The sequence below is a fragment of the Chiloscyllium plagiosum genome, unplaced genomic scaffold (genome assembly GCF_037043375.1).
Source record: "Chiloscyllium plagiosum isolate Xiang-an unplaced genomic scaffold, Cpla_swu_hap1 HiC_scaffold_13, whole genome shotgun sequence".
NCBI classification, from domain to species: domain Eukaryota; kingdom Metazoa; phylum Chordata; class Chondrichthyes; order Orectolobiformes; family Hemiscylliidae; genus Chiloscyllium; species Chiloscyllium plagiosum.
Window position 1 is genome coordinate 2,915,477 of NW_028270151.1, and position 25,671 is coordinate 2,941,147.

Consider the following 25,671-nt stretch of genomic DNA (forward strand, 5'->3'; position numbering starts at 1 on the left):
CGGTGTTTTTTTTTTCTCTTTCACTCTCTCTTCACAGAAAGAGCGGGAGCACCAGGGGGAAGTGACGACGACTAGAGGGGCAGCCGAGACCCGGAAGCAGTTAGTGTAAGCTTACCTGGGTAGGTTTTTCCCCCTTTAAAAGCGCGAAGGAGAGGAACCCGAGGCACTACACGGGTAGTGCCTCCCACCCGCCCTCCTCCTCTAACCTAATAATAACATCTGTTGTGGTAAGTAGGTAAGTGCTGAATTTTGCTTGTTGTATTCTTTAGACCCAGTTTTTTTTAAATAAAAGTTAGCTTTAGAGGGATGGCAGTGAAGGCAGTGCAATGTTCCTCCTGCAACATGTATGAGGTGAGGGATGCCATCGACGTCCCTGCCGATTACACTTGCAGGAAGTGCACCCATCTCCAGCTCCTCCAAGACCGTGTTAGGGAACTGGAGCTGGAGTTGGATGAACTTCGGATCATTCGGGAGGCAGAGGGGGTCATAGATCAGAGTTATAGGGAAGTAGTAACTCCAAAGATGGCAGATAGATGGGTGACAGTGAGGGGGACTGGGAGGAAGCAGCCAGTGCAGGGACCCCCTGCGGCCGTTCCCCTCAAGAACAAGTATACCGTTTTGGATACTTGTGGGGGGGATGACTTACCAGGGGTAAGTAACGGGGCTCAGGTCTCTGGCACGGAGCCTGTCCCCGTTACTCAGAAGGGAAGGGTGAAGAAGAGCAGAGTAGTAGTAATTGGGGACTCGATAGTTCGGGGCACAGATAGGCGGTTTTGTGGGAACGAGAGAGACTCACGTTTGGTATGTTGCCTCCCAGGTGCAAGGGTACGTGATGTCTCTGATCGTGTTTTCCGGGTCCTGGAGGGGGAGGGGGAGCAGCCCGAAGTTGTGGTCCATATTGGCACCAACGACATAGGTAGGAGGAGTGCCGAGGATGTTAGACAGGCTTTCAGGGAGCTAGGTTGGAAGCTCAGAGTTAGAACGAACAGAGTTGTTGTCTCTGGTTTGTTACCCGTGCCACGTGATAGAGATTCGAGGAATAGGGAAAGAGAACACTTAAATGCGTGGCTACAGGGATGGTGCAGGAGGGAGGGATTCCGGTATTTGGATAACTGGGGTTCTTTCTGGGGACGGTGGGACCTCTATAAACAGGATGGTCTACACCTGAACCTGAGGGGCACCAGTATCCTTGGGGGGAAGGTTTGCTAGTGCTCTTGGGGGGGGTTTAAACTAACTCTGCAGGGGCATGGGAACCCAGATTGTAGCTTCAGGGTGCAGGGCCTGGAGTGTAGGGAGGTTAGGAACATGGCATCAATTTCCAAGGAGGGTGCCTGTGAACAGGAAAGTGGCTTGAAGTGTGTATACTTCAATGCAAGAAGTATACGAAATAAGGTAGGTGAACTTGCAGCGTGGGTTGGTACCTGGGACTTCGATGTTGTGGCTATTACGGAGACATGGCTAGAACAGGGACAGGATTGGCTGTTACAGGTTCCAGGATTTAAATGTTTTAGTAGGGTCAGAGGTGGGGGTAAAAGAGGGGGAGGTGTGGCATTGCTTGTCAAAGATAGTATTACAGTGGTGGAAAGGACGATGGATGAGGACTTGCCATCTGAGGTAGTTTGGGCTGAGGTTAGGAATAGGAAAGGTGAGGTCACCCTGTTAGGAGTCTTTTACAGGCCTCCTAATAGTCCTAGAATCATTGAAGAAAGGATAGGGAAGGTGATTCAGGAGATGAGTGACAGTAATAGGGTGGTTGTTATGGGGGACTTTAACTTTCCTGATATTGATTGGGAAAGCTATAGCTCAAGTTCGTTAGATGGGTCAGTGTTTGTTCAATGTGTGCAGGAGAGTTTCCTGACACAATATGTAGACAGGCCAACAAGAGGTGAGGCCATACTGGATTTGGTTCTGGGTAACGAACCAGGCCAGGTGTTAGAATTAGAGGTAGGTGAGCACTTTGGGGATAGTGACCATAATTCGGTGAGTTTTACTCTCGTGATGGAGAGGGATAAGTGTGTACTACAGGGCAAGAGTTATAGCTGGGGTCAGGGAAATTATGATGCGGTGAGGCATGACTTAGGATGTGTGGCTTGGAAAAGTAGACTCCAAGGCAAGAGTGTAAATGATATGTGGAGCTTGTTCAAGGAGCAACTATTGAGTGTCCTTGATAATTATGTACCTGTCAGGCAGGGAGGAAAGGGTCGTGCGAGGGAGCCGTAGTTTAATAAGGAATTGGAATCCCTTGTTAAATGGAAGAGGGCGGCCTATCTCAAGATGAGACGTGAAGGTTCAATTGGGGCGATTGAGAGTTATAGGGTAGCCAGGAAGGACCTGAAGAGAGAGCTAAGAGCAGCAAGGAGGGGACATGAAAGGTCCTTAGTCAGTAGGATTAGGGAAAACCCTAAGGCTTTCTATAGGTATGTTAGGAATAAAAGAATGACTAGGGTAGGAATAGGTCCAGTCAAGGATAGTAGTGGGAAGTTGCGTGTGGAGGCGGAAGAGATTGGGGAGACACTGAATGAATACTTTTCTTCAGTATTTACTCAGGAACAGGGCATTGTCGTCGATGTGAATACTGAGTCACAAATAAGTAGAATGGATGGCTTTGAGGTATGTAGAGAAGAGGTGTTGGAAATCCTGGAAAAGGTGAAAATAGATAAGTCCCCTGGGCCTGATGGCATTTATCCTAGGATTCTCTGGGAAGCAAGGGAGGAGATTGCAGAGCCATTGGCCTTGATTTTTATGTCCTCGTTGTCTACAGGAGCAGTGCCAGAAGACTGGAGGATAGCAAATGTGGTTCCCTTGTTCAAAAAGGGGAGTAGGGATAACCCTAGTAACTATAGGCCGGTGAGTCTCACTTCTGTTGTGGGCAAAGTCTTAGAGAGAATTGTAAGGGATAGGATTTATGCACATCTGGATAGGAATAATGTGATCAAGGATAGTCAGCATGGTTTTGTGAAGGGCAGGTCGTGCCTCACAAACCTTATTGAATTCTTTGAAAAGGTGACGAAGGAGGTTGATGAGGGGAAAGCGGTAGATGTGGTATATATGGATTTTAGTAAGGCGCTTGATAAGGTTCCCCATGGTAGGCTACTGCAGAAAATACGGAGATATGGCATTGAGGGTGAGTTGGAGGTTTGGATTAGGAATTGGCTGAATGGAAGAAGACAGAGGGTAGTAGTTGATGGCAAAGTTTCTTCATGGAGTGCCATCACTAGCGGTGTTCCGCAAGGATCTGTTTTGGGACCATTGCTGTTTGTCATTTTTATAAATGACCTGGAAGAGGGGTTAGAAGGTTGGGTGAGCAAGTTTGCGGATGATACGAAAGTCGGAGGAGTTGTTGACAGTGAGGAAGGATGTGGCAGGTTACAGCAGGATATAGAGAAGCTGCAGAGCTGGGCAGAAAGGTGGCAAATGGAATTCAATGTAGCTAAGTGTGAGGTGATTCACTTTGGGAGGAATAACAAAAAGATGGGGTACTGGGCTAATGGTCGGATACTTGGTATTGTGGATGAGCAGAGGGATCTTGGTGTCCATGTACACAGATCTCTGAAAGTTGCCACCCAGGTAAATAGTGCGGTGAGGAAGGCATATGGCGTACTGGCTTTTATTGGTAGAGGAATTGAGTTCCGGAGTCCTGAGGTCATGATGCAGTTGTATAAGACTCTGGTGCGGCCGCATCTGGAATATTGTGTGCAGTTTTGGTCGCCATACTATAGGAAGGATGTGGAGGCACTGGAACGGGTGCAGAGGAGGTTTACCAGGATGTTGCCTGGTATGGAAGGAAGATCGTATGAGGAAAGACTGAGGCACTTGGGGCTGTTTTCATTAGAGAAAAGAAGGTTTAGGGGTGACTTGATTGAGGTGTACAAGATGATTAGGGGGTTAGATAGGGTTGACAGCGTGAACCTTTTCCCGCGTATGGAGTCGGGTATTACAAGGGGGCATAGCTTTAAATTAAGGGGGGGTAGATATAGGACTGAAGTTAGGGGTAGGTTCTTCACTCAGCGAGTCGTGAGTTCATGGAATGCCCTGCCAGTAGCAGTGGTGGACTCTCCCTCTTTATGGGCATTTAAGCGGGCATTGGATAGGTATATGGAGGATAGTGGGTTAGTATAGGTTAGGTGGGCTTGGATCGGCGCAACATCGAGGGCCAAAGGGCCTGTACTGCGCTGTATTCTTCTATGTTCTATGTTCTATGAATATGGTCTGCATCCTGCCTAGTATGAACAGCTGAAAGAATATGCTGCTTGATTTGATCAGCCAGTCATCGGGATATATAGCTTATGCACTTGGCATCACTCTGGCTCAATTTGTACATGACATTGCTCAATTGGTGGCAAGTCCTTTTGAGCTGATGTCAGCATCCTGTAAGTGGGGAGAAAAGACTGGCAGTCACTGCGTTGCAACAATAAAATCTTACTCTAATTCTAACAGCAAAAAATAGCTTGCTCAAAATATCTTCAAATGTTTTAGTTTTTTTTATTTCCAGAATAATTCAAAGACGGCTGGACAGCTTTTAGATTAAAGAAGTGATCATTGGCCCATTTCCACATGCCAATTTTATGCTTATAAGACAAATTTGAAAATCATCCCCATTATTTGATTAGAATAAAGTGAACTTTGTCCTGCAACTAAACAGGCACACCTACCCAATCTTAGTACCCAATTCAAATCCTGATGCACGAATTAGAAGCTTTTTTTTTGTCAGAACTTATTCCTCAGCCACATATTATTAACACAAGGCATGCTTCCTGATGCTGTTCCATCTCATTGTCGCTTGAATCAAATTGCTTACCTTAACCCTTTGCTGAAACTCCACTTCCACACATTTCAAATCCCAAATTACCACTGCTATTTGGAATGCATCTGAATGTTAATTCAGACATAAAAGTTAACAATCTTCAAATATATTTCCCTTTGTGCTACTGGAAGCAACTACGTTTTGTAACTTGTGACAAATTCATGAATAAGACTCCAAGGAGCATTTACGATGTCTAAGGAAATGCATTTTAGAGATCTAAAGATATAATCTATCATTTAATCAAACCACCAGTGGAACAAATACAATCATTTCCTAATTTATTACTTACAGGGATGAGGAGTCAGTCTCCAGAAATTACAACCACAATATTGTCCATTCTGGGGCAGGTTATGTAAGTATATGCTTATATATACACAAAGAAAAGGAAGACTAAATTTGATTGTTTTTGACAACGGTTTCAAATTCCATCGACATTCAAGTACCATGTACAGTAATGTCAGCATCTCCTTTCGGCAATGTATCTCACCTAGAGTGGAAAAGTATAAAATTATTGTTAAATCAACCCAAGACAAGAGGGCTGCATTACTAGTACAATAGCCATAATGATGAACAGAACCATTCACCAAAGCCTGCACTTCAGGATTATGCCATGTATAAACAGCTTTCATCCAAGAACAGAAATATAGTCCATTCATACTGCGTATATTCACAAGTTTTAAACAAAAAATTCCCTGTTTATAACAGAACTGGAAATTTATCTCAGACACATTAGTAATGCGTGTGCACCAGAAAAAAAATTACATTTCAGTTCAAAAAAGTATCAATATAAAGGAAGCAAAAATGTTAAATATTATTATGTATTTTCCAAACATTAGCAACTTTTAAAAATCAATACTTCTATACTTAATAATTTACAGTGAAAACCTTAAATGTTTCAGCAGCACGTGAAAGTCCAGGTTAAATGTTTGTGTATTCCAGTCCAGGTTAGGCATCTGAATTGCATTGATGGCAGTCTTTCCCATTTGCTTATAGAGATTGTTGAAGTAGAGTGTGCTGATGAAGGAACAGAGGCAGATTCGCTGTAGCACATGTGTGCACACACTGTGTGCTCCACAGACATATACATGGCGAACATGCAATCCAGTCAGAAAACTAATGTCCTGAGGTTTCTTGCAGCAAGTTGGAGTGATTGTGATTTGTTGTACCATTCTTTATGTGAAAGAGTGTGAGGTCCTGGTTGTACTGTACAAATTATTGAAACTCTAAGTGCTCATCAAGTCCATGAAAGGCTTGCTGAGGGTTAAGAAGATGTCATTCTGAAATAAAAACAGAAACACAATTCAAATTAGGATGTTTCCATAGCTTAAAATCATTAAACAATATGCAACACAGAAAAAGAATACATATATATAATATATATATATAAAAACGAAAGCAAAACACTGCATGTAATGGAAATAATTATAGAAAATGCTGAAATACTCAACAGCTCAGTCAACATCTGAGGAGAGCGAAATATTTCAGATCAACAGCCAATCATCTGATGCTGACTGATGTGCTGAGTATTTCCAGACTTCTTGCTTTTATATCTATGGACATTTGGCCCATCTTGTTTATGCTGATCCAAAAAACCAGTTGCTGTTTCTAATCCCATCTTCCTGCATATGGCCCACAGTCCTACACATTATAGCACTTAAGGTGTTAATAATATGTGGCTGAGGAATAAGTTCTGACAAAAAAATAGTTTCTAATTTGTGCATCAGGATGTGAATTGGGTACGGAGATTGGGTAGGTTTTCCTGTTTAGTTGCAGGACAAAGTTCACTTTATTTTAATTTATAAGGGGTTTAGGGTCTCTGCCACTGCCCTAAACTCAACTCAGGCGGCAAATTCCAAACACCCACCATCCCCTGTACAGAAATGTTTTTTCCTCAGATCCCCTCTAATCGTTCTGCTACTTAGCTTGAATCTATGACATCTGTTTCTGAAATCTTCTGCCAAGGATAACAGGATCCTTTTGGCTGCTCTATTTCTAGCTCTCATGGTTTTGTAAACTTCAATCATTAGATTAGATTACTTACAGTGTGGAAACAAGCCCTTTGGCCGAACAAGTTCACACCGACCTGCCGAAGTGCAACCCACCCATACATTTACCCCTTCACCTAACACCATAGGCAATTTAGCATGGCCAATTCACCTGAGCTGCACATCTTTGGACTGTGGGAGGAAACCCACACAGACAGGGGGAGAATGTGCAAACTCCACACAGTCAGTCGCCTGAGGCAGGAACTGAACCCGGGTCTCTGGCGCAGTGAGGCAGCAGTGCTAACCACTGTGCCACCGTGTCGCCCACATGTCACCCCTCAGCCATCTCTGTTCCAAGGTAAACAACCCCAACCTCTCCAATCCCTCCTCGGAGCTACAAGCCTCCAACCCTGGCAACATTCCAGTCAATCTTCCCTGCACTCTCTCCAGAGTAATTACATCTTCCCTATAATGTGCTAACCAGAACTGCACACAATGCTCCATTTGTGACCTCACCAGTGTCTTTTACAATTTTATCTTTATATCCCTACTTTGATACTCGATTCCTCTGCCAATGAAAAGCATTCCATATGCCTTCTTTACAACCTTATCGAAATGCTACCTTTAGGAACCTGTGCACTTGCACATTAAGATCTCTCACTTTATCTACTCCTCTCAGTATATTCCCATTTTTGTGTGTTCCTTTTCACTGTTTGACCTCCCTGAATGGATTCCCTCACTAGCCTTATCCATCATCCTTGTCACTTCTTCAAAGAATTCAATCAACTTTGTAAGGCATAATCCCGCTCCACCCCCACCCCCCACCTTAACAAAGCTGTGCTGTCTGTTCCTGACTAGTCCATGCCTTTGTTGGTGACAGTTTATTCGATTGCTCAGGACTGATTCTAACAATTTGCCCACCACCAAAGGAAGACAAACTGGCCTATAATTGTTTGGCATTTCTCTCTGTACTCCTTTTAAACAATGAAACCATATTTGCATTCCTGCAGCACCTCACCTGCATCTGGTGAAGGCTGGAAAATAATCCTCAGAGAATCTGCTGTTTCCTCCCTGATCCACCTCCAACATCCTAGGGAACAATCCATCTGGCCCAGGGACTTATCCACTTTCAAAAATTCCAACTCCTGTAACACTTCCTCTCTCGTTAGGATTATTTTGTCCACTATTTCACACTGCTCCTCTTGGATTACTATATCCACATCATCCCTTTCCTTGTGAATACAGAGACAAAGAATTCATTTAAAATTCTTCCCATACCCTCTGCATCTTCACATATGTTCCCTTCTTCATCTTAGATAGATCCCACTTTTTCCTTAGCTATTCTTTGCTCCATATATGCTGATTAAACATCTTTAGGTTTTCCTTTATCTTGCTTGCTAACATTTTTGATTTCTTCGATTTCCTTCGTTCTTTTTTAACTTGATCACTGCACTTTCCACACTCCTCTAGACTGTCTACAGTGTTAATTATTTTGTGAATATCACAAGTTTTCTTTCTCTGTTTCTGTGTAATCTTCCTCTGTATGTTTCTTGACAACCATGGGAGTCTAGATTTAGCAGTACCATTCTTATTTTCAGAGGGGACATATCTGACTTGTGCCATAAGGATCTCGCCTTTTCGCGCTTCCCACTGGTTTATCCTTTAGCAGTCCTGTCTGGTTGACCTCAGTTGAATCACTTGCATGCTATACAGACAGATCATATCATACAAAGTACATCAGGGTACATAGAGTGCTGAATATGTGTTACAACTGCAGACAGATCAGAATGAACATTTGACAGGTCAGTTGAAAAGTCTAATAACTGCAAGGAAGAAGCTGTTCTTGAATCTGTTCATACGTGTATTCAAACCTGTAAATTTTATGCCTGATGGAAAAGAGTGGACGAGAGTATAACCGGGTGCATGGGGTCCTTGATTACGTTAGTTGCTTTCCCGAAGCAGCGGGAAGTATAGATGGAGTCAATGGAAGAAAGGTTGGTTTACACGATGAACTGGATTGTTTTCACAATTCTGTAGTTTCTTGTGGTCTACAAGAATTACTTTTTATTTTTGCAAAATTTCCATTCCCCAATTTTAAACTTTTACTCCTGACTTATCTCTGCCCTTTTTCATAATAACACTAAATCTAACTGAATTATCACTATCCCTGACATGGTCACTCACTATCACTTAATCCATTTTCTAAAACTAATCTCAGAATTGCATCTCCTCTCACTGGGCTTGTCACACATTATTTAACAAACTTCTTCTGGACACAGTATCTGAATTTTTCATCCTTAATGCCTCTTATATTGTTTGAAATCCAGTTGATATTGAGATTATTACTATTATTGCCTTTTTATTCCTACAGGCAAAAATTTGTCTGCATATGTGTTCCTCTACCTTCCATGGTATTCTCATCATCACAGATGCTCCAGTGAGTCCATTCACAGCTCCCCCTCTAAAAAGCAATTAGCCAGTAGCTACAGCTCGACATACTTTGTGCACATCTAGTCGAAAGGGACGTGGGAAGCTTCCCTTAGTTCCCACATTGTGCAAGAAGAGCACACCATGGGTCTGAGGTCTCCTGTCATTACTACTCTCTAAATTAAACTAGTTCCTCTCCTTAAGAGAATTAATTAGGTAAGGCACCTTCCTTCATTTCCAACACTTTATTGTAATTGAAAGTCCCTACTTAAACAGTCAAACAATCATTGTAGACCACAGGAAACAACTTGACAAACAAAGAAAGATTACTGAATTTGCTTAGCACCTACATTTCATGCTTTTCTATATCCTCAATATATAAATCAATTCATTAACCCTTTTAGCTACAATGTGCTATACTTGCAAGAGGAGTTAACCTACATGCTTCTTTATCCCAAAAATGTGGGTTTCACTTAACGTACATTCTAAGTCAGTGCATGGGATTAAACAGGTGATACGGCCATGTTGTTAAGAAAATGCATGTCAATTTAAGGCAGATCAAGACAGCAGACTGTGTATGGCTTTGCAAATGCTGTGGCCACCAGGAAAACGAATAACAAAGAAGCTAATTTCAGGCGTGAAATTGTAACATTTGCTAACTAATCAAATAACTAATTCAGTGAGGAATTCAGTGACAGTGGGGAACTGATGTGAGAATGGAATTAGAAATCCTCCGTGAAAAAAACTCCTATGGCCAAATGTGTCACCATAACAGATAGTGTCAAAACGTGTGGTGCTGGAAACGTACAGTGTGTCAGGCAACATCAGAGGAACAGCAGAATTGACGTTTCGGGCATAAGCCCTGATCTTCAAGACTGTGCATCAGAACCATTAGAGCAGCACCAGATATCCCTTGTGTATGTAAACAGTTAAGTAGGCAAAACCAACCAAAGTCCAGCTAAAGTTTCACACTAACAGAAGAAGGGCTTATGCCCGAAACGTCAATTCTCCTGTTCCCTGGATGCTGCCTGACCTGCTGCGCTTTTCCAGCAACACGTTTTCAGCTTTCACACTAACAGCCAACTAATGCAGCTGTTTAATGAAATGAAAATGGCTAGAGTTGGGGCAGGAAATCAGAGAGGGGACCAAAAGACCTAGATCCCAAAATGTCCAATTTCCAGCAATTCAATGATATAAACATGAGTACCCATTAGTTCACATCAGAAACATGGATAAAACTCCCAGTGCTGGTGGTGGAAGCAGAGTTATTAGGGACATTTAAACAACTGCTGGGCATGCACATAGCAGTGTCTGGCAGCCAAAATGTGGAATGGATAGGTTCAAAAACATGACAGGACACAAGATTCACAATGGCCATGGCCTGCATTCATAATGGAATCAAATTAGAGCCCATGATAATTTTCAAACATCAAATAACAACAACCATCAAGTTTCAAGCAGGGAACTTTGTGATATCCATAACAACTGTTGGATGGGTGAAGGTGAAGTAAAGTTATGGATTGATCATGTTTGGAATAAATGCCCAGGTTAACGGCTCTTAAGTGTGCAACTGATGATACCGAGGGCTGGCTGCAATGCAATAATATGCATACTGAAATTATACAGGATGTCTAAAGTCTATAGTTCAACACGTGCCTCAACAAACCAAACCATCGCAGATCACTTTCACTTCACATTAATTGCCATGTGGGGAATGTTGGAGTGGGTGCACACGCGCACACAGCTTCCAAGGAATGTGTCCAAAGGGTGACATAAATGCCACAATCTGCAATATGTGTAATAATGGGTTGCAAAATGGATTTAATAAGTGCTGATTACAAACAGCGTAAACTGCAGACAGTCATCAACAAGTACCCTAAGCTACAGAATTGATCTGAGGAGTTATTTGCACTGGATCCCATCAGCCTAAACAAATGAAGTTCTCAACAAGGTAGAAAGTGTAGGCATTCTTTATTTCATGGCTCCAATATTTTGAATAATGTACCTGGATCTGGACCAAATGTGTTTGCTCACAAGAGGATGACGCAAACTCAGAGACAGGATCAGACCAAATGCACATCATGTTTCATTGAGCCACTGCAATGAACAGAGCCTGCACTACTTGGACACTTGTGTTACCCAAAGTGCTGACCTAAGTTGGGATCTTTCAACTGGTACAGTACTCAATGTTTTTGTGCGTAGTTCCTCCTTCCAGATTCACAAGAATCGCACTGAAGTGAGGAAATTAAGTTACTCCCACTTGAAAAATATTAGTGGTTGAAGAATACTCTCATGTGAGTTTTGTCAAAAGTGAAAAAGCTGGACCATCTTACCAACAACTAAACCAGAGTAAACCTTTGCCATCACTCCTTATTCTAAACAACATTACCTGGTTTAAGGATAAATGGTGGCGTTTATAAACACAGAACAGAAAAGTACAGCACAGAACAGGCCCTTCGACCCACGATGTTGTGCCGAGGATTATTCCTAATCTAAAATAAAATAACCTAACCTATGCACCCCTTAATTCACTGCTGTCCATGTGCATGTCCAGCAGTTGCTTAAATGTCCCCAATGATTCCACTTCCATCACCAGCACTGGCAACGCATTCCACGCATTCACAACTCTCTGTGTAAAGAACCTACCTCTGACTTCTCCTCTATACCTTCCTCCTAATATCTTAAAACTGTGACCCGTCATGCCAGTCAATCCTGCCCTGGGGAAAAGTGTCTGGCTATTTACTCTATCCATGCCTCTCGTTACCTTGTACACCTCGATCACCTCTCTTCCTCCTTCTCTCCAAGCTTAGTCAACCTTTCTTCATAAGACAAGCCCTCCTGTCCAAGCAGCATCCTGGTAAACCTTCTTTGCACCCTCTCCAAAGCCCCTGCATCTTTCCTATGGTAGGGCGACCAGAATTGGACACAATATTCCAAGTGTAGTCTCACCAGGGTCTTGTAGAGCTGCAGCAAAACCTCGCGGCTCTTAAACTCGATCCCTTGTTAAACACCATATGCTTTCTTAACAATCCCATCCACCTGCGTTGCAACTTTGAGGGATCTATGCACTTGAACACCAAGATCCCTCTGTCCCTCCACACTGCCAAGAATCCTGTCTTTAATCCTATAGTCAGCATTCAAGTTCAACCTTCCAAAATGCATCACTTTGCATTTATCCAGGTTGAACTCCATCTGCCATTTCTCAGCCCAGCTCTGCATCCTGTCTATGTCGCGCTGCAGCCTGCAGTAGCCCTTGATACTATCAACTGCACCTCCAACCTTTGTGTCATCGGCAAATTTACTAACCCGCCCCTCAACCTCCTCATCCAAATCATTTATAAAAACTACAAAGAGCAGAGGCCCAAGAACAGAGCCCTGTGGGACCCCACTCAACACTGACCTCCAGGCAGAATACTTTCCATCTGCAACCACTCTCTGCCTTCTGTCAGCCAGCCAATTCTGAATCCAGATAGCCAAATCTCCCTGTATCCCATACTTCCTGACTTTATGAATGAACCTACCACAGGTAACCTTATCAAATGCCTTGCTGAAGTCCACATACACCACATCCACTGCTCGACCTTCGTTGACCTGTCTTGTCACCTCCTCGAAGAACTCAGTAAGATTTGTGAGGCATGACTTGCCCCTCACAAAGCCAAGCTGACGGCCTTTAATCACGCTATGCTTTGCCAAATAGTCATAAATCCTATCCCTCAGAACTCTTTCGAAAACTTTGCTGACCACAGACATAAGACTGACTGGTCTGTAATTGCCAGGGATTTCCCTATTCCCAGTCTTGAAAAGAGGAACAATATTTGCTTCCCTCCAATCTGCCAGTATGACTCCTGTGGAGAGTGAGGAAGCAAAGATCTTCGCCAGCGGCCTAGCAACCTCCTTTCTCTTGGGGGTCTACTCGAGACTGATTTATACATTCTATGCATGTGTTGTTTCAAAAATTGTCAAGGTGTCTACATTGTACTATGAAATGGTTTATCAAATAAATCAGAAATGATTACAAAATATCTGCAATATGTGAGCATGTATGCAGAATGCAAGATTTTATTTTACAGGAAAAGCCAAAAGAACTGATGCTGTAAATCAGAAACAAAAATAGAAGTTGCTGGAAAAGCTCAGCAGGGGTCCGGCAGTATCTGTGAAGAGAAATCAAAGTTAACATTTCAGCTGCAGTGACCCTTCCTCAGAACAGGACCCTGAGGTAGGGTCAAAGAACCTGAAACGTTAACATTATTGCCAGACTTGCTGGACTTTTCCAGCAACTTCTGTTTTTGTACATTTTAAAGAAAGCTGCAGCACCACAGTTTGCAACCATTATAGGCTGGCCAGCACAAGGAGGTCATATTGTTTAAGTAACATTTCTCACTCAAACCTGAAAAGAGAACAAAGTTTTAATAAGCTCAGTGGGAATAAATTTCCTCAGGTGTCTAAAGCTCTGCCACTGCAGGTTTGGAAAAACATGCAAAACCGGAGTTCCCATCAAAACTATAGTGGCACAAGGGAAGAGGTCGAGAACAAATTTAGCCTTTTGCTTTCATCCCATGTTAAAAATGAGATATTTTTAACATCTAATTGCAATTAACTCTTCTCTGGATGCATTAACTGAACAAGCACTCTTTAGAGACGATTAACTCCTAAATCGGCTTATTGAATCGGTGTATTAATTTACAAATTCTTGTTTGTGTTAATGTGTCTGATCAAAAAACAACCTTGATCTTCGCAGACCATAAAGAAAGTTTATTGTATACTGTACACTCATTTCAATTTAATGAGGGAACAGCCATTCTCTGGTTCATTGCTCAGAGTACTGCCTCTGCTAGAGTAAACCTGTCTGTTTTAAATTCCAGGTCGGCTTAGCAACTAACTGTCAGTCATCATCCTAGTAGTGCATTCTCTATGACAACCAGCTGACAGATCAGAGTCCATCACCCACCAACCAACACCCTCTCCTCATGCAGCCAAAATGTGGTTCGATTTACATTGGTATTTTTGTCTGGTTTCAGCAATGTTTTGAACAGTGAAATTACTAATTAACACCTTTGTTACTGTATACAAGTCAACTCGCACCTGGAGGAAATCCCCGTGTCTGCGTGGGATTCCTCCGGGTGCTCCGGTTTCCTCCCACAATCCAAAGGTGTGCAGGTTAGGTGAATTGGCCATGCTAAATTGCCCATAGTGTTAGGTGAAGGGGGTAAATGTAGGAGAATGGGTCTGGGTGGGTTGCGCTTCGGCGGGTCAGTGTGGACTTGTTGGGCCGAAGGGCCTGTTTCCACACTAAGTAATCTAATCTAATCTGAAATCTGAAACTCCATTTTCTGGTTTGAAAAAACAAAATATTCAACAGTGAATTTAAACACACACACACACACACACACACAATGAATTTAAATCAATTGCTAAATGTTGATAATGTTTGATTCATGAATTCCTAGTGCTAGAAATTATGGAGATAATGAAAGGAAAGTGAAAATTTCTTCTGTGGCTTAGCTGATCACACTTCCATTTGAGAGTCAGAAGGACATGGGTTCAAGTTCCATTCCAGGAAATGAGCACACTAACAAGGCACCCACTCCAGTGCGATACCATGGGAGTGTTACACTGTCAAAATGCAGTCTTTGCAACAGAATCAAAAACAGAAACTGCTCAAAAAACTCAGCACGTCTGGCAGTAACTGTGGGGAGAAAGCAGAGTTAACGTTATGAGTCCAGTGACTCTTCTTCTGACAAGGTTGGAGGATGGCACGGGGAGACAGAGGTTGAGCAGCCAGGTGGAGATCGAGCTTGGAAGCATGGGTGGGGGATGAGGAAGGAAGCACACATGTGGTGAGTGGGTGGGGGGGGTGGGGGGAGAAGAGCATGGAGACAGTACGCAAAGGCGAGGGGGCAGGCACAAATGGAGGTGGGGGAGGGAGAGACGGGGGAGAGGAGAGAGTGAGTTGTGGTGTAAGAGAGGCACGAAGGGGGGTGGAGTGAAGGGGGTAGAGAGAGTGGGGGATGGAGTGGGGTGAGGGATGGGTGGAGAGAGGGGGAGAGAGGGGTGGAGAGGCGAGCAGGGTTTGGGAGGGTGGGGGGGGAAAGGGTGAAGAGACAGAGAGGCGGGGAGAGAGAGGGGGGAGCAGATATCTAGTCCATGCCAATTAGATATCCTAAACTGATTTTGTCCCCGATTGTCAGCATTTGGCCCAAATCCCTCTAAATCCTTTCTATTCAGTATCTATCCATTTGCTTTTTAAATGCTGTAATTGTACCAGCCTCCACCGATTCCTCTGGCAGCTCATTCCACCTTCTGGTGTAAAAAAGTTGCCCATCAGGTCCCTTTTAAATCTTTTCCCTACCTTAAACCAATGCTCTCAAGTTTAGATTCCCCTACTCTATCCATGTCCCCCATGATTTTATAAATCTCTAGAAGATCACCCCTCAGACACTGATACTCCAGCCCCATCTTACTCAGCATTTCCCTATAGCTCAAAGGCTCCAACCCTGGCAACGTTCTTGCAATGTTTTTCTGAACTCATTCAAGTTTAACATCTTTCCTGTAACAAAGAGACAGGATTGAATGCAGTATTTGCTAAGTGGCCTCACCAATGTCCTGTACAGTCGCAACATGATATCCTAACTTCTACACTCAATGCATTGACCAATAAAGACAAGCGTGCCAAATGCCTTCTTCACCTCCCTGTATACTCGCGCCCCCACTTTCAAGTAACAATGCATCTGTACCCCTTGATCTCTTCGTTTAGCAACATTCCCCAGGCTCTACCATTAACTGTATAAAGTCCTGCCTTAATTTGCCTTACAAAAACACTTCAGAAAATCAGATCACAGTGCTGTGTTCCTCCTCCCAGTTTACAAGCAGAGCTGAAACAGGAGGATTAGATTTGATTAGATTAGATTATTTACAGTGTGGAAACAGGCCCTTCGGCCCAACCAGTCCACACCAACCCTCCGAAGAGCAACCCACCCAGATCCATTCCCTTACATTTACCCCTTCACCTAACACTATGAGCAATTTAGCATGGCCAATTCACCTGACCTGCACATTTTTGGACTGTGGGAGGAAACCGGAGCTCCCAGAGGGGACCCACGCAGACACTGGGAGAATGTGCTAACTCCACACAGACAATTGCCTGAGGCCGGAATTGAACCCGGGTCTCTGGCGCTGTGAGGCAGCAGTGCTAACCACTTTTAAAGCCTACTGCATCTGGTATTCCCAGGTGGTCTCCCATCCAAGTACTAACCAGGCCTGAGTCTGCTTAGCTTCCGAGATCAGACCAGATCGGGCGTTTTCAGACTGGTATGGCTGTAGGCTGATCTTTGATGAAAATAAATACAATGCTGGTTCAAGGCAGCAGAAGACTATCTCGGACTGCTTGAAATCGGTGGACTGGACCATATTCAAATACTCAGTGGAAAATCCAGATGAGTATACCACCATAGTCAGGGATTTCATTTGCAAATGTATGGAGGGCTGTGCACCAAGTCAATCCTGGTGTTCGCCAACAGGAAACCTTGGAAGAACCAGGAAATCCACTCCTTACTGAAGGCCAGGGAGCATTCAAATCAGACGACCCAGACCTATTCAGAAAATCCAGATATGACCTCCGCAAAGCCAGTAGGGATGCTAAGAGGCAGTAATGGACCAAGTTAGGGCCCCAAACCAACCATACAGACATCTGCCGACTGTGGCAAGGTCTGAGTAATTTAATGGGATGCAAAATGAAGCAGAGCAAGATAACGAACAAAGACTCATCCCTCCCTGACACACTCAATGCTTTGTATGTTCAGTTGGAGCAGAATGCCAGCGGTGCGGCGCCACCTGCCCCCTCGGTCACCGTTGCAGATGCCAGGTCCGTCTTCCTGGGAGCAAGGCCAAGGAAAACGCTGGGCCAGGACAGAGTCCCAGCCAAACACTCAGACCTTGCACGGACCAAGTGGCAGAGATATCCACCCACCTCTTCAATCTCTCCCCCCAACAAGCTGAAGTCCCCACCTGCTTCAAGACGACCACCATCATTCCCGTACCAAAGAAAAAGCATGCAACATGTGCCTTACTGACAATCGCCCAGTGGCTCAGTCCTCCATAATCATGCAGTGCTTTGAGAGGCTGCACACGGCCATGTTTGTGGATTTTGGGGAGAAAGTTGAAGCACAATGGGGTTGAGGGATAATGAGTGGGGAGGCTATGAGGAAGGAGACACTAGATGAGATGAGGTTGATGACAGTCATGGACACAATGGCTTAATGCTTGTCAGTGGGACAATAGGAAGAGGTGTCCGAGAGCTGGCACTCAGCCTCAGCAATGTAAAGGTGAGTCTGGCAGGCAGCAGCAGCATCATTTTTGTCAGCAGGCTTGATGACAAGATCAGGATTGAATCTCAGAGCACAGAGTGCATTCAGTTCAGCGGGAGATAGGTCTGAATGGGTGAGATGGGGCCAGAGAAATTCATGCAACTGATATCACATCACCAGTTCTCAACGAAATTAAAGCACTGTTTTAATAAGCAGGCCTCAACTGGGACTTTGGATTCATGTCACACTACAGGTGACCCCATTACACTATACACCGTCTCTCTCTCTCTCTCACACACACATACAGACCCATGAGCGCACTTTTTCACAGGTATATATGCATAGAATCATAGAGATGTACAGCACGGAGACAGACCCTCTTGTCCAACTCATCCATGCTGACCAAATATCCCAAACTAATCAAGTCTCATTTGCCAGCACCCAGCCCATATCCCTCCAAACCCTTTCTACATGCACCCATCCAGATATCTTTTAAATGTTGCAACTGTACTAGTCTCCACTACTTCCTCTGGCAGCTCATTCCACACCCACACCACACTGTGTGGGAAAAAGTTGCCCCTTAGGTCCCCCGTTTATATCTTTCCCCTCTCACCCTAAATCTATGCCCTCTATTTATCCTATCCATGCCCCTCATGATATTGTAAACCTCTATTAGGTCACCCCTCATCCTCTGACTCTCCAGGGAAAACAGCCCCAGCCTGTTCAGCCTCTCCCTATAGCTCAAATCCTCCAATCCTGGTAACATCCTTGTGAATCTTTTCTGAACTCTTTCAAGTTTCACAACATAATTCTGATAGGAAGGAGATGAGAATTGCACACAATATTCCAACAGTGGCCTGACCAATGTCCTGTACAGCCGCAACATGACCTCCCAACTCCTGTACTCAATACTCTGACCAATAAAGGAATGCATACTAAATGCCTTCTTCACTATCCTATCTACCTGCAACTCCACTTTCAAGAAGCTATGAACCTGCACTCCAAGGTGTCTTTGTTCAGCAACATTTTCTAGGACCTTACCATTAAGTGTACTCTATGACACTCACGCACAGTGTCTATTAAGCATAGACTCTCTCTCTCCTCTCACATGCATATGCACGTAAGTGGGGGTGAATTTGCATTTGCAGATACATTCTAGTTTCTTCAAAAAGCATACAATCTGTAGGAAGTTAGTATATTTTATATTCCATGTGATATTTTATAAATTACTACTTTGGAAATAGAACCAATCTGGCTCAAGATTGGAATAGAGACAGACTCTAACCTCACATCTTTAATGCATTGACTGAGCTGAGATGCCACTTTCTAAAAAGTTATCTCTAGAATGCGATTTGAAAGAAGTTTTGCGATTTACATATTAATAAATCGAAACCTGCAACCCATTCTAAAATATGGAAGACTTAACAGCAATCTACATTTGTTTAATATATCATATCGGTTGTATGACACTATGATCTTTTACTCTAAATTCTGTGTCCTATGATTCTAATCTACTAGCTGCCTGATGAAGGAGCAGTGCTCCAAAGGCTTGTACAGTACGTCCAAATAAACCTGTTGGACTATAATCTGGTGTTGTGCGATTTCTAAACTTTGTCCACCCCAGGCAACACCGGCACCTCCACATCATTGATAAACAGGTCAATCATTTCCCGGTGTCTTAGCCAATATTTATGAATCAGCATTATAACAACATCCTCAGGTAATTACAATATTATTGTTTGATGAAGCTTATGTACACTATGGATACAGTCTCTTTTACATTAAACTTCTATACATCAAACTTCTTAATTAAGTGCAAAGGTCTTTGATACCATTGATGGTTATGAAAGGCTGTAGACACAAAAATCTGTTTAATCTGACTACAACTTCAAGACTTACTCCACAGCTGCTGTTCCTATACCTAACAGCATGGAACTGGCTAAATATAGTGGAAGTTGTTTTTGTGTTTTTGTATAGTGGTAGAAATACCTGGCAGAATCACAAAAGTTAACAATTTTACAAAAGCATGTGAAATGTCCCAAATTTTCTGTCTTTTACACCAAGGTTGGCAAACAGGAAAGACTATTTAATACAAATAAATACATTCTGGCTACAGGTAAACAATTGTAAACTGCTGACATTAGTTAAAACTCTAACCCAATTATAAAATTCCCCTACACATACACACAGACTGACACCCAAAAAACATGAGTTTAAAGGGTGTAAAAAAAATAGTGGGAATGGTCTCTGTCCATAGAATCCAGCGAGATGATCCCTTTGGCTTGTCAGGATCTGCTGATGCTCGGTTTTTCTTCTCCAAATACTTTCACTTGCTTGCAGGGAGCACTGCTTCATACTTAAAAAGCAAAAGACTATCGGTTAACAGTCACAGATTATGACAAATGAAGAAAAGAAATAAAAGAGACTTTTCTTGGGCTTGAGGTGTATCTTTTACTGCAGAGCGTAGAACACTCCTTTCTTTCTTTGTGGAAGGCTGATCGTTCCTGCCTAATCAATCACAGCCAAAAGCTATTCAGCCATTTGGGAGCTAACCACATTGCTGTTGGCTGGCAGAAAGCCTTTATTATCGACAACTGGTCACCATTCCCCACACCAGTCAGCTACTTGTTGCCAACTGAACCTCCATTCAAACAGATTGTCCACAACTAGACTTTCCTTACTGTTCAAACAGCCCTGTATGCCTCATTTACAATAGCTGTCAGGTTGCTTGCTTTTAAAAAGATACTACAGGGTTATTAAGTTACGCTAAAACTATTTCACAAAGGAAATGGTCCAACAGGCTTAATTGGAAGCACTAGCTTTCAGAGCGCTGCTCCTTCATCAGGTGGTTGTAAAGGAGCAGTGCTTCCAATTAAACCTGTTGGACTATAACCTGATGTGTGATTTTTAACTTTGTACACCCCAGTCCAATACTGGCACCCTCATATCATGGCAAAGGAAATGCAAAGACTTCAAGATGTTAGAAAAAAATTTAGGTGGAGGCAGTCGCGAACTTTCCTGCCCCGTTTTTAATTCTGTTTTTCTATTTCATACACGTTTACTATTGGGTTAGTTGTACCAGCAGGCGGTGAAACTCAAAGTGCAGAGCCCCTCTCAAAGCTTACTCTGTAATATAAACGAGCCTGTAGAATGAAAGAGTTTAACCAGAGTCAATAGTCTTTTTAGCAACAAAATCAGGTTGTGTCATTTTAATAATGTACCCAATTACATGTAATTATAGTACTCAGGAAGGAAAGCAAATTAAATGGCAGTCAGATGCAATTTCTCAGGACGACCCAAGGCAGTGTATTTACTCAAGTCTGCATTTCCAGAAGCACCTGACAACCATTATGTTTCACTGTAGCAACAGTTTTTTCAATATACAAACTGTCAAATACATTAGAAATAATGAGGAGAAAATAGACATGGACATCTCCATGAGGCCAAACAACATATATGCTGTCTCTTGCTAATATTGAACAAATCGTCCTTTTTCCACCACAGCAACTTTATAATAAATTCAAAATAGTTAATGACACAAAGGAACAATTGGACAATTGAAGTGGTTTACACAAAGAAATTGAAGCAAAAAAACTAGAAAGAGATCACCAAGTGAGCCACAATGCTATTTAAACTGGTAAGAACAGAGTGTACTATTTTGACACTAGAAATTTAAAGATAAGAAGGAATAAATTAGATTACTTACAGTGTGGAAACAGGCCCTTCGGCTCAACAAGTCCACACCGACCTGCCGAAGCGCACCCAATCAGACCCATCCCCCTACATTTACCCCTTCACCTAGCACTACGGACAATTTAGCATGGTCAATTCACCTTACTTGCACATTTTTGGACTATGGGAGGAAATCGGAGCACCCGGAGGAAACCCACGCAGACATGGGGAGAACGTGCAAACTCCACACAGTCGCCTGAGGCGGGAATTGAACCCGGGTCTCTGGCGCTGTGAGGCGTGGCACTGTGCCACCGTGCCACCCACTAATAAATCAATCATGTGAATAAATCAATAATACTGTATGGTGCTACCCTGATGATTAGATGTGCTTTATAAGCTTTTCCTCAAAACACTATGTACTTAATTTGTATAAACGTTAGTACAATTCCTCTTAATTCTCCGAGGCAACCCCTTGGGATCGAGAATGACTTGCTTCTACTCTGGTGTTGTGGATCCTGAGGTGACTGAGTAGTCCAATATCATATCTGCATACCCAGCCACAGGTGGGTGGAGCAGGCCACATTTGCTGAACCAGTGAGTGGAATGATCAGGTTTTTGTGTGCTCCTTCCAATTTGTGCATATGCTTGTCTAACTTGCCACAGGAGAACTATGCAGATCCAATGAACTGAGACTTTTAACATAGTAATGCTCTACATCGACACTACATGCAACTATGCCCAAACAATACCACGTAAACTTGGTTCATAGAGATTTTTGCTTTTAGGCACAATGAGAAACAATGCACTGGAGGGACTAATGTTCCTGAAAGAAGATAAATCACAAGGACAGGATTAATTGTAGGCTGCTCCAGGAAGCCAGAGAAGAGCAAATGCTCTAAGAATCCCCACTAGATACAGGTGAGGTACCAGAGGATCAGAGGTCTGTAAATGTTGTAAGCGTAATCAATAAGTGTGTAAGGGATAAGCCAAATAATTACAGGTTTTCAAAATGCTTGCTGAAAACTACATAAATTTAAAAATGTATACTTACAATTATTCCATGATGTCTAATTATGGTTGCCAACCGTCTAGAATTGCTGGAAATTTACTGGAATTGGCATCAATCACCCAGTAGTCAAAGAAAGCAGTCCCGAAGATTTTGTAAACAATATCTTAAGCGTACCTGTCACATAATTCATACTGCTGAGCCACAGCTGGACCAACCAATTATCAGAGCAACATCTCCCATTACTTGCTGGGCGAGAGGAAGGTTTGTGGCAATGGTCCACAGGAGTTGGTACCAGGATCCTTTCTTTTCCAGATGTACATTAATGAAATATAGCTTGTTGTGTGCTTGCAGAAGATTGAAAATTTGCAAACAAAAGACAAAGAACTATAGATGCTGGAAATCTGAAACAAAACCACAAATCAGATAAACTCAACATGTCTGACAGAAAGCAGAGGCAATATTTCAGGTCCAGTGCTCTTTATCAGACTCCTCTTCTTCAGTGTTGCAAGCTGTCTTTAAAGTACTCAAAGAGTTAGATGTGCTAAAGGGGCCATAAGATGTCTTTGGCAAACAGAATTAAAGGAAATTCCATGGTGCATATATACGGTAGTAAAGGAAAGAGTAGGGAAGAGGACCATTCAAGGACAAAGGAGGGAATTTTTGCAGAGAGCGAAGGAAGTGGCAGTGGTCCTTAATGAATATGCTCTATGTTCATGTACTTCGCATCAATCTTCACAAAGGACAAAGACACGGTGGTGATGATGGGTATGTTGACATTCTGGGTGTGTCCATATAAAACAAGTTTGTCAGGTTGGGATTTTGAAAATCATTAAGGTAGACAGGTCCCCAGAACCTGATGTGATCTAATCCAGAATGCTTAAGGGGGTGAGTGAGGAAATTTCTGGAGTCTTGTACAAAATCTTGGTATCCTTTCAGTCACAGGAGATGTCCCAGAGGACTGGAGAAATAGCCAACATTGTCCTTTGGTTTAAGAAGGACAACAGAGATGATCTGGGAAATTACAGGCTGGTGAGCCTTGCATCTGTGGTAGGGAAATTATTGGAGAAGATTATTAGGGACTGGATTTACTCATGTGGGAAAATATGGGCTTATTAGCTGTAGGCAGCATAGCTTTGTGCAGGGTCGATCATGTCTCTCAAAATTGATTGGAGTTTTTTAGGAAGTGACAAAGATGATTGAGGAGGGCAGAGCAACGGACATTGTCTATATGGACTTTAGCAAAGTTTTTGACATGCTGGTGTAAAAGGTGAAGTCACATGGGATTTGCAGTGATCTGATAAGATGGATACAGGGCTGGTTTGGTCTTAGAAGACAGAGTAACAGCGGAAGGATGTTTTTCTGACTGGAAATCTGTGACCAATAGTGTTCCACAGGGATCAGTGCTGGAATCCCTGTTGTTTTAATATGTACATAAATGATTTGGTGGGGAATGTAAGTAGGCTGATTAATAAGTGTGTAAATGACACAACAACTGCGGGAGCTGTGGATACGAGGAGGATTACCAAAGGATACAGGCGGATATAGATAGGTTAGAGACTTGGGCGGAGCCATAACAGATAGAACTGAAACTGGACAAATGCGAGGTGATGAATCTTTGAAGGGCTAGAACAGGAGGAATGCATACTGTAAATGACATTAGCATCAATATACAGAAGGATCTAGGTGTACAGGTCCACAGGCCCCTCAAAGTGGCAACACAAGTGGATAAAGTGGTTAAGACAGTGTACGGCATTGACTTCATTGGTTGGAGCACAGTACATTAGAGTACATTAATTTGCAAGTTATACTGCAGCTGTACAGAATTTCAGTTAGGCCACATTTGGTATACAGTGTACAGTTCTGGTTGTCACACTACCAAAAGGATGTCAAGGCTTTTGAGAGGGTACAGAAAAGGTTTATTAAGATGTCACTTGACTTGGAGGGCATTAACTATGAGCAGCAACTGGATAAACTTGGTTTATTTTCACTTGAATTTCAGAGGCTGAGGGGCAACCAGATACAAGTTTGCAAAATTATGAGAGGCATGGTAGAAACGTCAATTACTAGAGGGATAGAGGGTTACGGTAAAAGGGGGTAAGTTTAAAGGTGATGAGAGAGGCAGATTTTGTTTTTACACAGAGAGTGGTAAGTGCCTGGAATGTACTGACAGAGGTGGTGGTGGAGGGGGATACAATAGCAACATTTAAGAGGCATCCTAATAGATACATAAATAGGCAGGGAATAGAAGCATACTGATTACATTGAATGAATTTATTGTCACGTGTACTGAGGCACAGTGAAAAGTTTTGTCTTGCGAGCAATACAGGCAGATCACAGAGTTAAATAGCATAGATAAGTAAGTAATAGGTAAATAGCGGCAAAACAAAAACACAGGTACAGGCTAGAGACAAAAGGTTTTTCCCCTAGAAAGGTGACATGTGTCAGCACAGGCCTGCTCCTGTGCTGTACTGTTCTTTGTTCTCTAATTGCTCTTTGTCAAGTCCCTCTCTAGGTATGGAGGTAAAGATAACCCAGCAGGGAACCTGAGAGCCTCACATTCAGCAGAGACAGGGGTGTATTAGGTCCAGGGTGGAAATGAAGGGGGTAGAGAGAGGTGAAGTTCAGGACAGCACCAGGACATCTCAGGAACTGGGGAGGGTCACTGGACCTGAAATGTTATCTTTGATTTCTCTTCGCAGATGCTGCCAGACCTGCTGAGCTTTTCCAACAATTTCTGTTTTCTTTCTGATTTACAGCATCTGTAGGTCTTTTGGTTGCTATTCCCATAGAATCTGCTGTGCCTGGAATCCCACAAGATCCTGATGTGCAACTTCAGATAGTTATTCGGATGACAATCTGGGATATCTCGGCACAAGTGCCTAATAATAATCATTTTATGAAAACATTTGTTTCCCAGAGATACAGCTTGTAACAGTATGTCTTGAACCACTGACAAAAGTAGTGAAATTAAGAACACATTAATGCATAACAGTGACCAATCCCATCAATTTTTTTTAAAATTCACTAATGGAATGGCGACTGCTGTTCACCAAGACAGCAATTATTGCCTGTCTCTGGCTGCCCGTGAGAAGGTAGTGATTAATGAACTGTCTAGTCCATTTGTTTTCAGTAGACTCACTTGGGGAGGGATTTCCAGGATTTTGACCCAAAAACAGTGAAGGAATGGCAATATATTTCCAAGTCAGGACGGTGAGTAGCTTGTAGGGGATCTTGCAGGTGGCCGTTTTCTCATCTATCTGCTGCTCTTGTTCTTCTAGATGAAAATGGTCATGGATTTGGAAGATGCCATCTAAGGATTCTTGGCAAATTTATGCAATGTATCTTAGTCCATAGCAGTACAACACTAGGTTATAATCCAACAGGTTTATTTGGAAGCACTAGCTTTTGAAGTGCTGTTGATTGAAGGACAATAAACCTGTTGGACTATAACCTGTTGTTATGTGATTTTTA

The 25,671-nt window shown here is 42.8% G+C and overlaps 1 protein-coding gene and 2 pseudogenes across 2 annotated transcripts in view; 1 reads left to right on the forward strand and 2 right to left on the reverse strand.

The window, feature by feature from the left end:
* Positions 1-4,466: 4,466 nt before the first annotated feature.
* irs1 (insulin receptor substrate 1) overlaps positions 4,467-25,671 on the reverse strand; it is an 86,953-nt gene continuing 65,748 nt past the window's right edge. Inside the window, exon 3 of one of the 2 annotated variants that reach the window (XM_043702864.2) lies at positions 4,467-6,081. Coding sequence is in view for 1 of the 2 variants with exons in the window: in XM_043702866.2 (XP_043558801.2) it covers positions 6,077-6,081 (5 nt within the window). In the remaining variant the exon portion in view is untranslated. The remainder of the gene's footprint in view (positions 6,082-25,671) is intronic. The other variant, XM_043702866.2, reaches the window with a different exon arrangement.
* Positions 11,020-11,497, forward strand: LOC148148226 (dual specificity protein phosphatase 12 pseudogene; annotated as a pseudogene).
* Positions 16,420-16,538, reverse strand: LOC122556413 (5S ribosomal RNA; annotated as a pseudogene).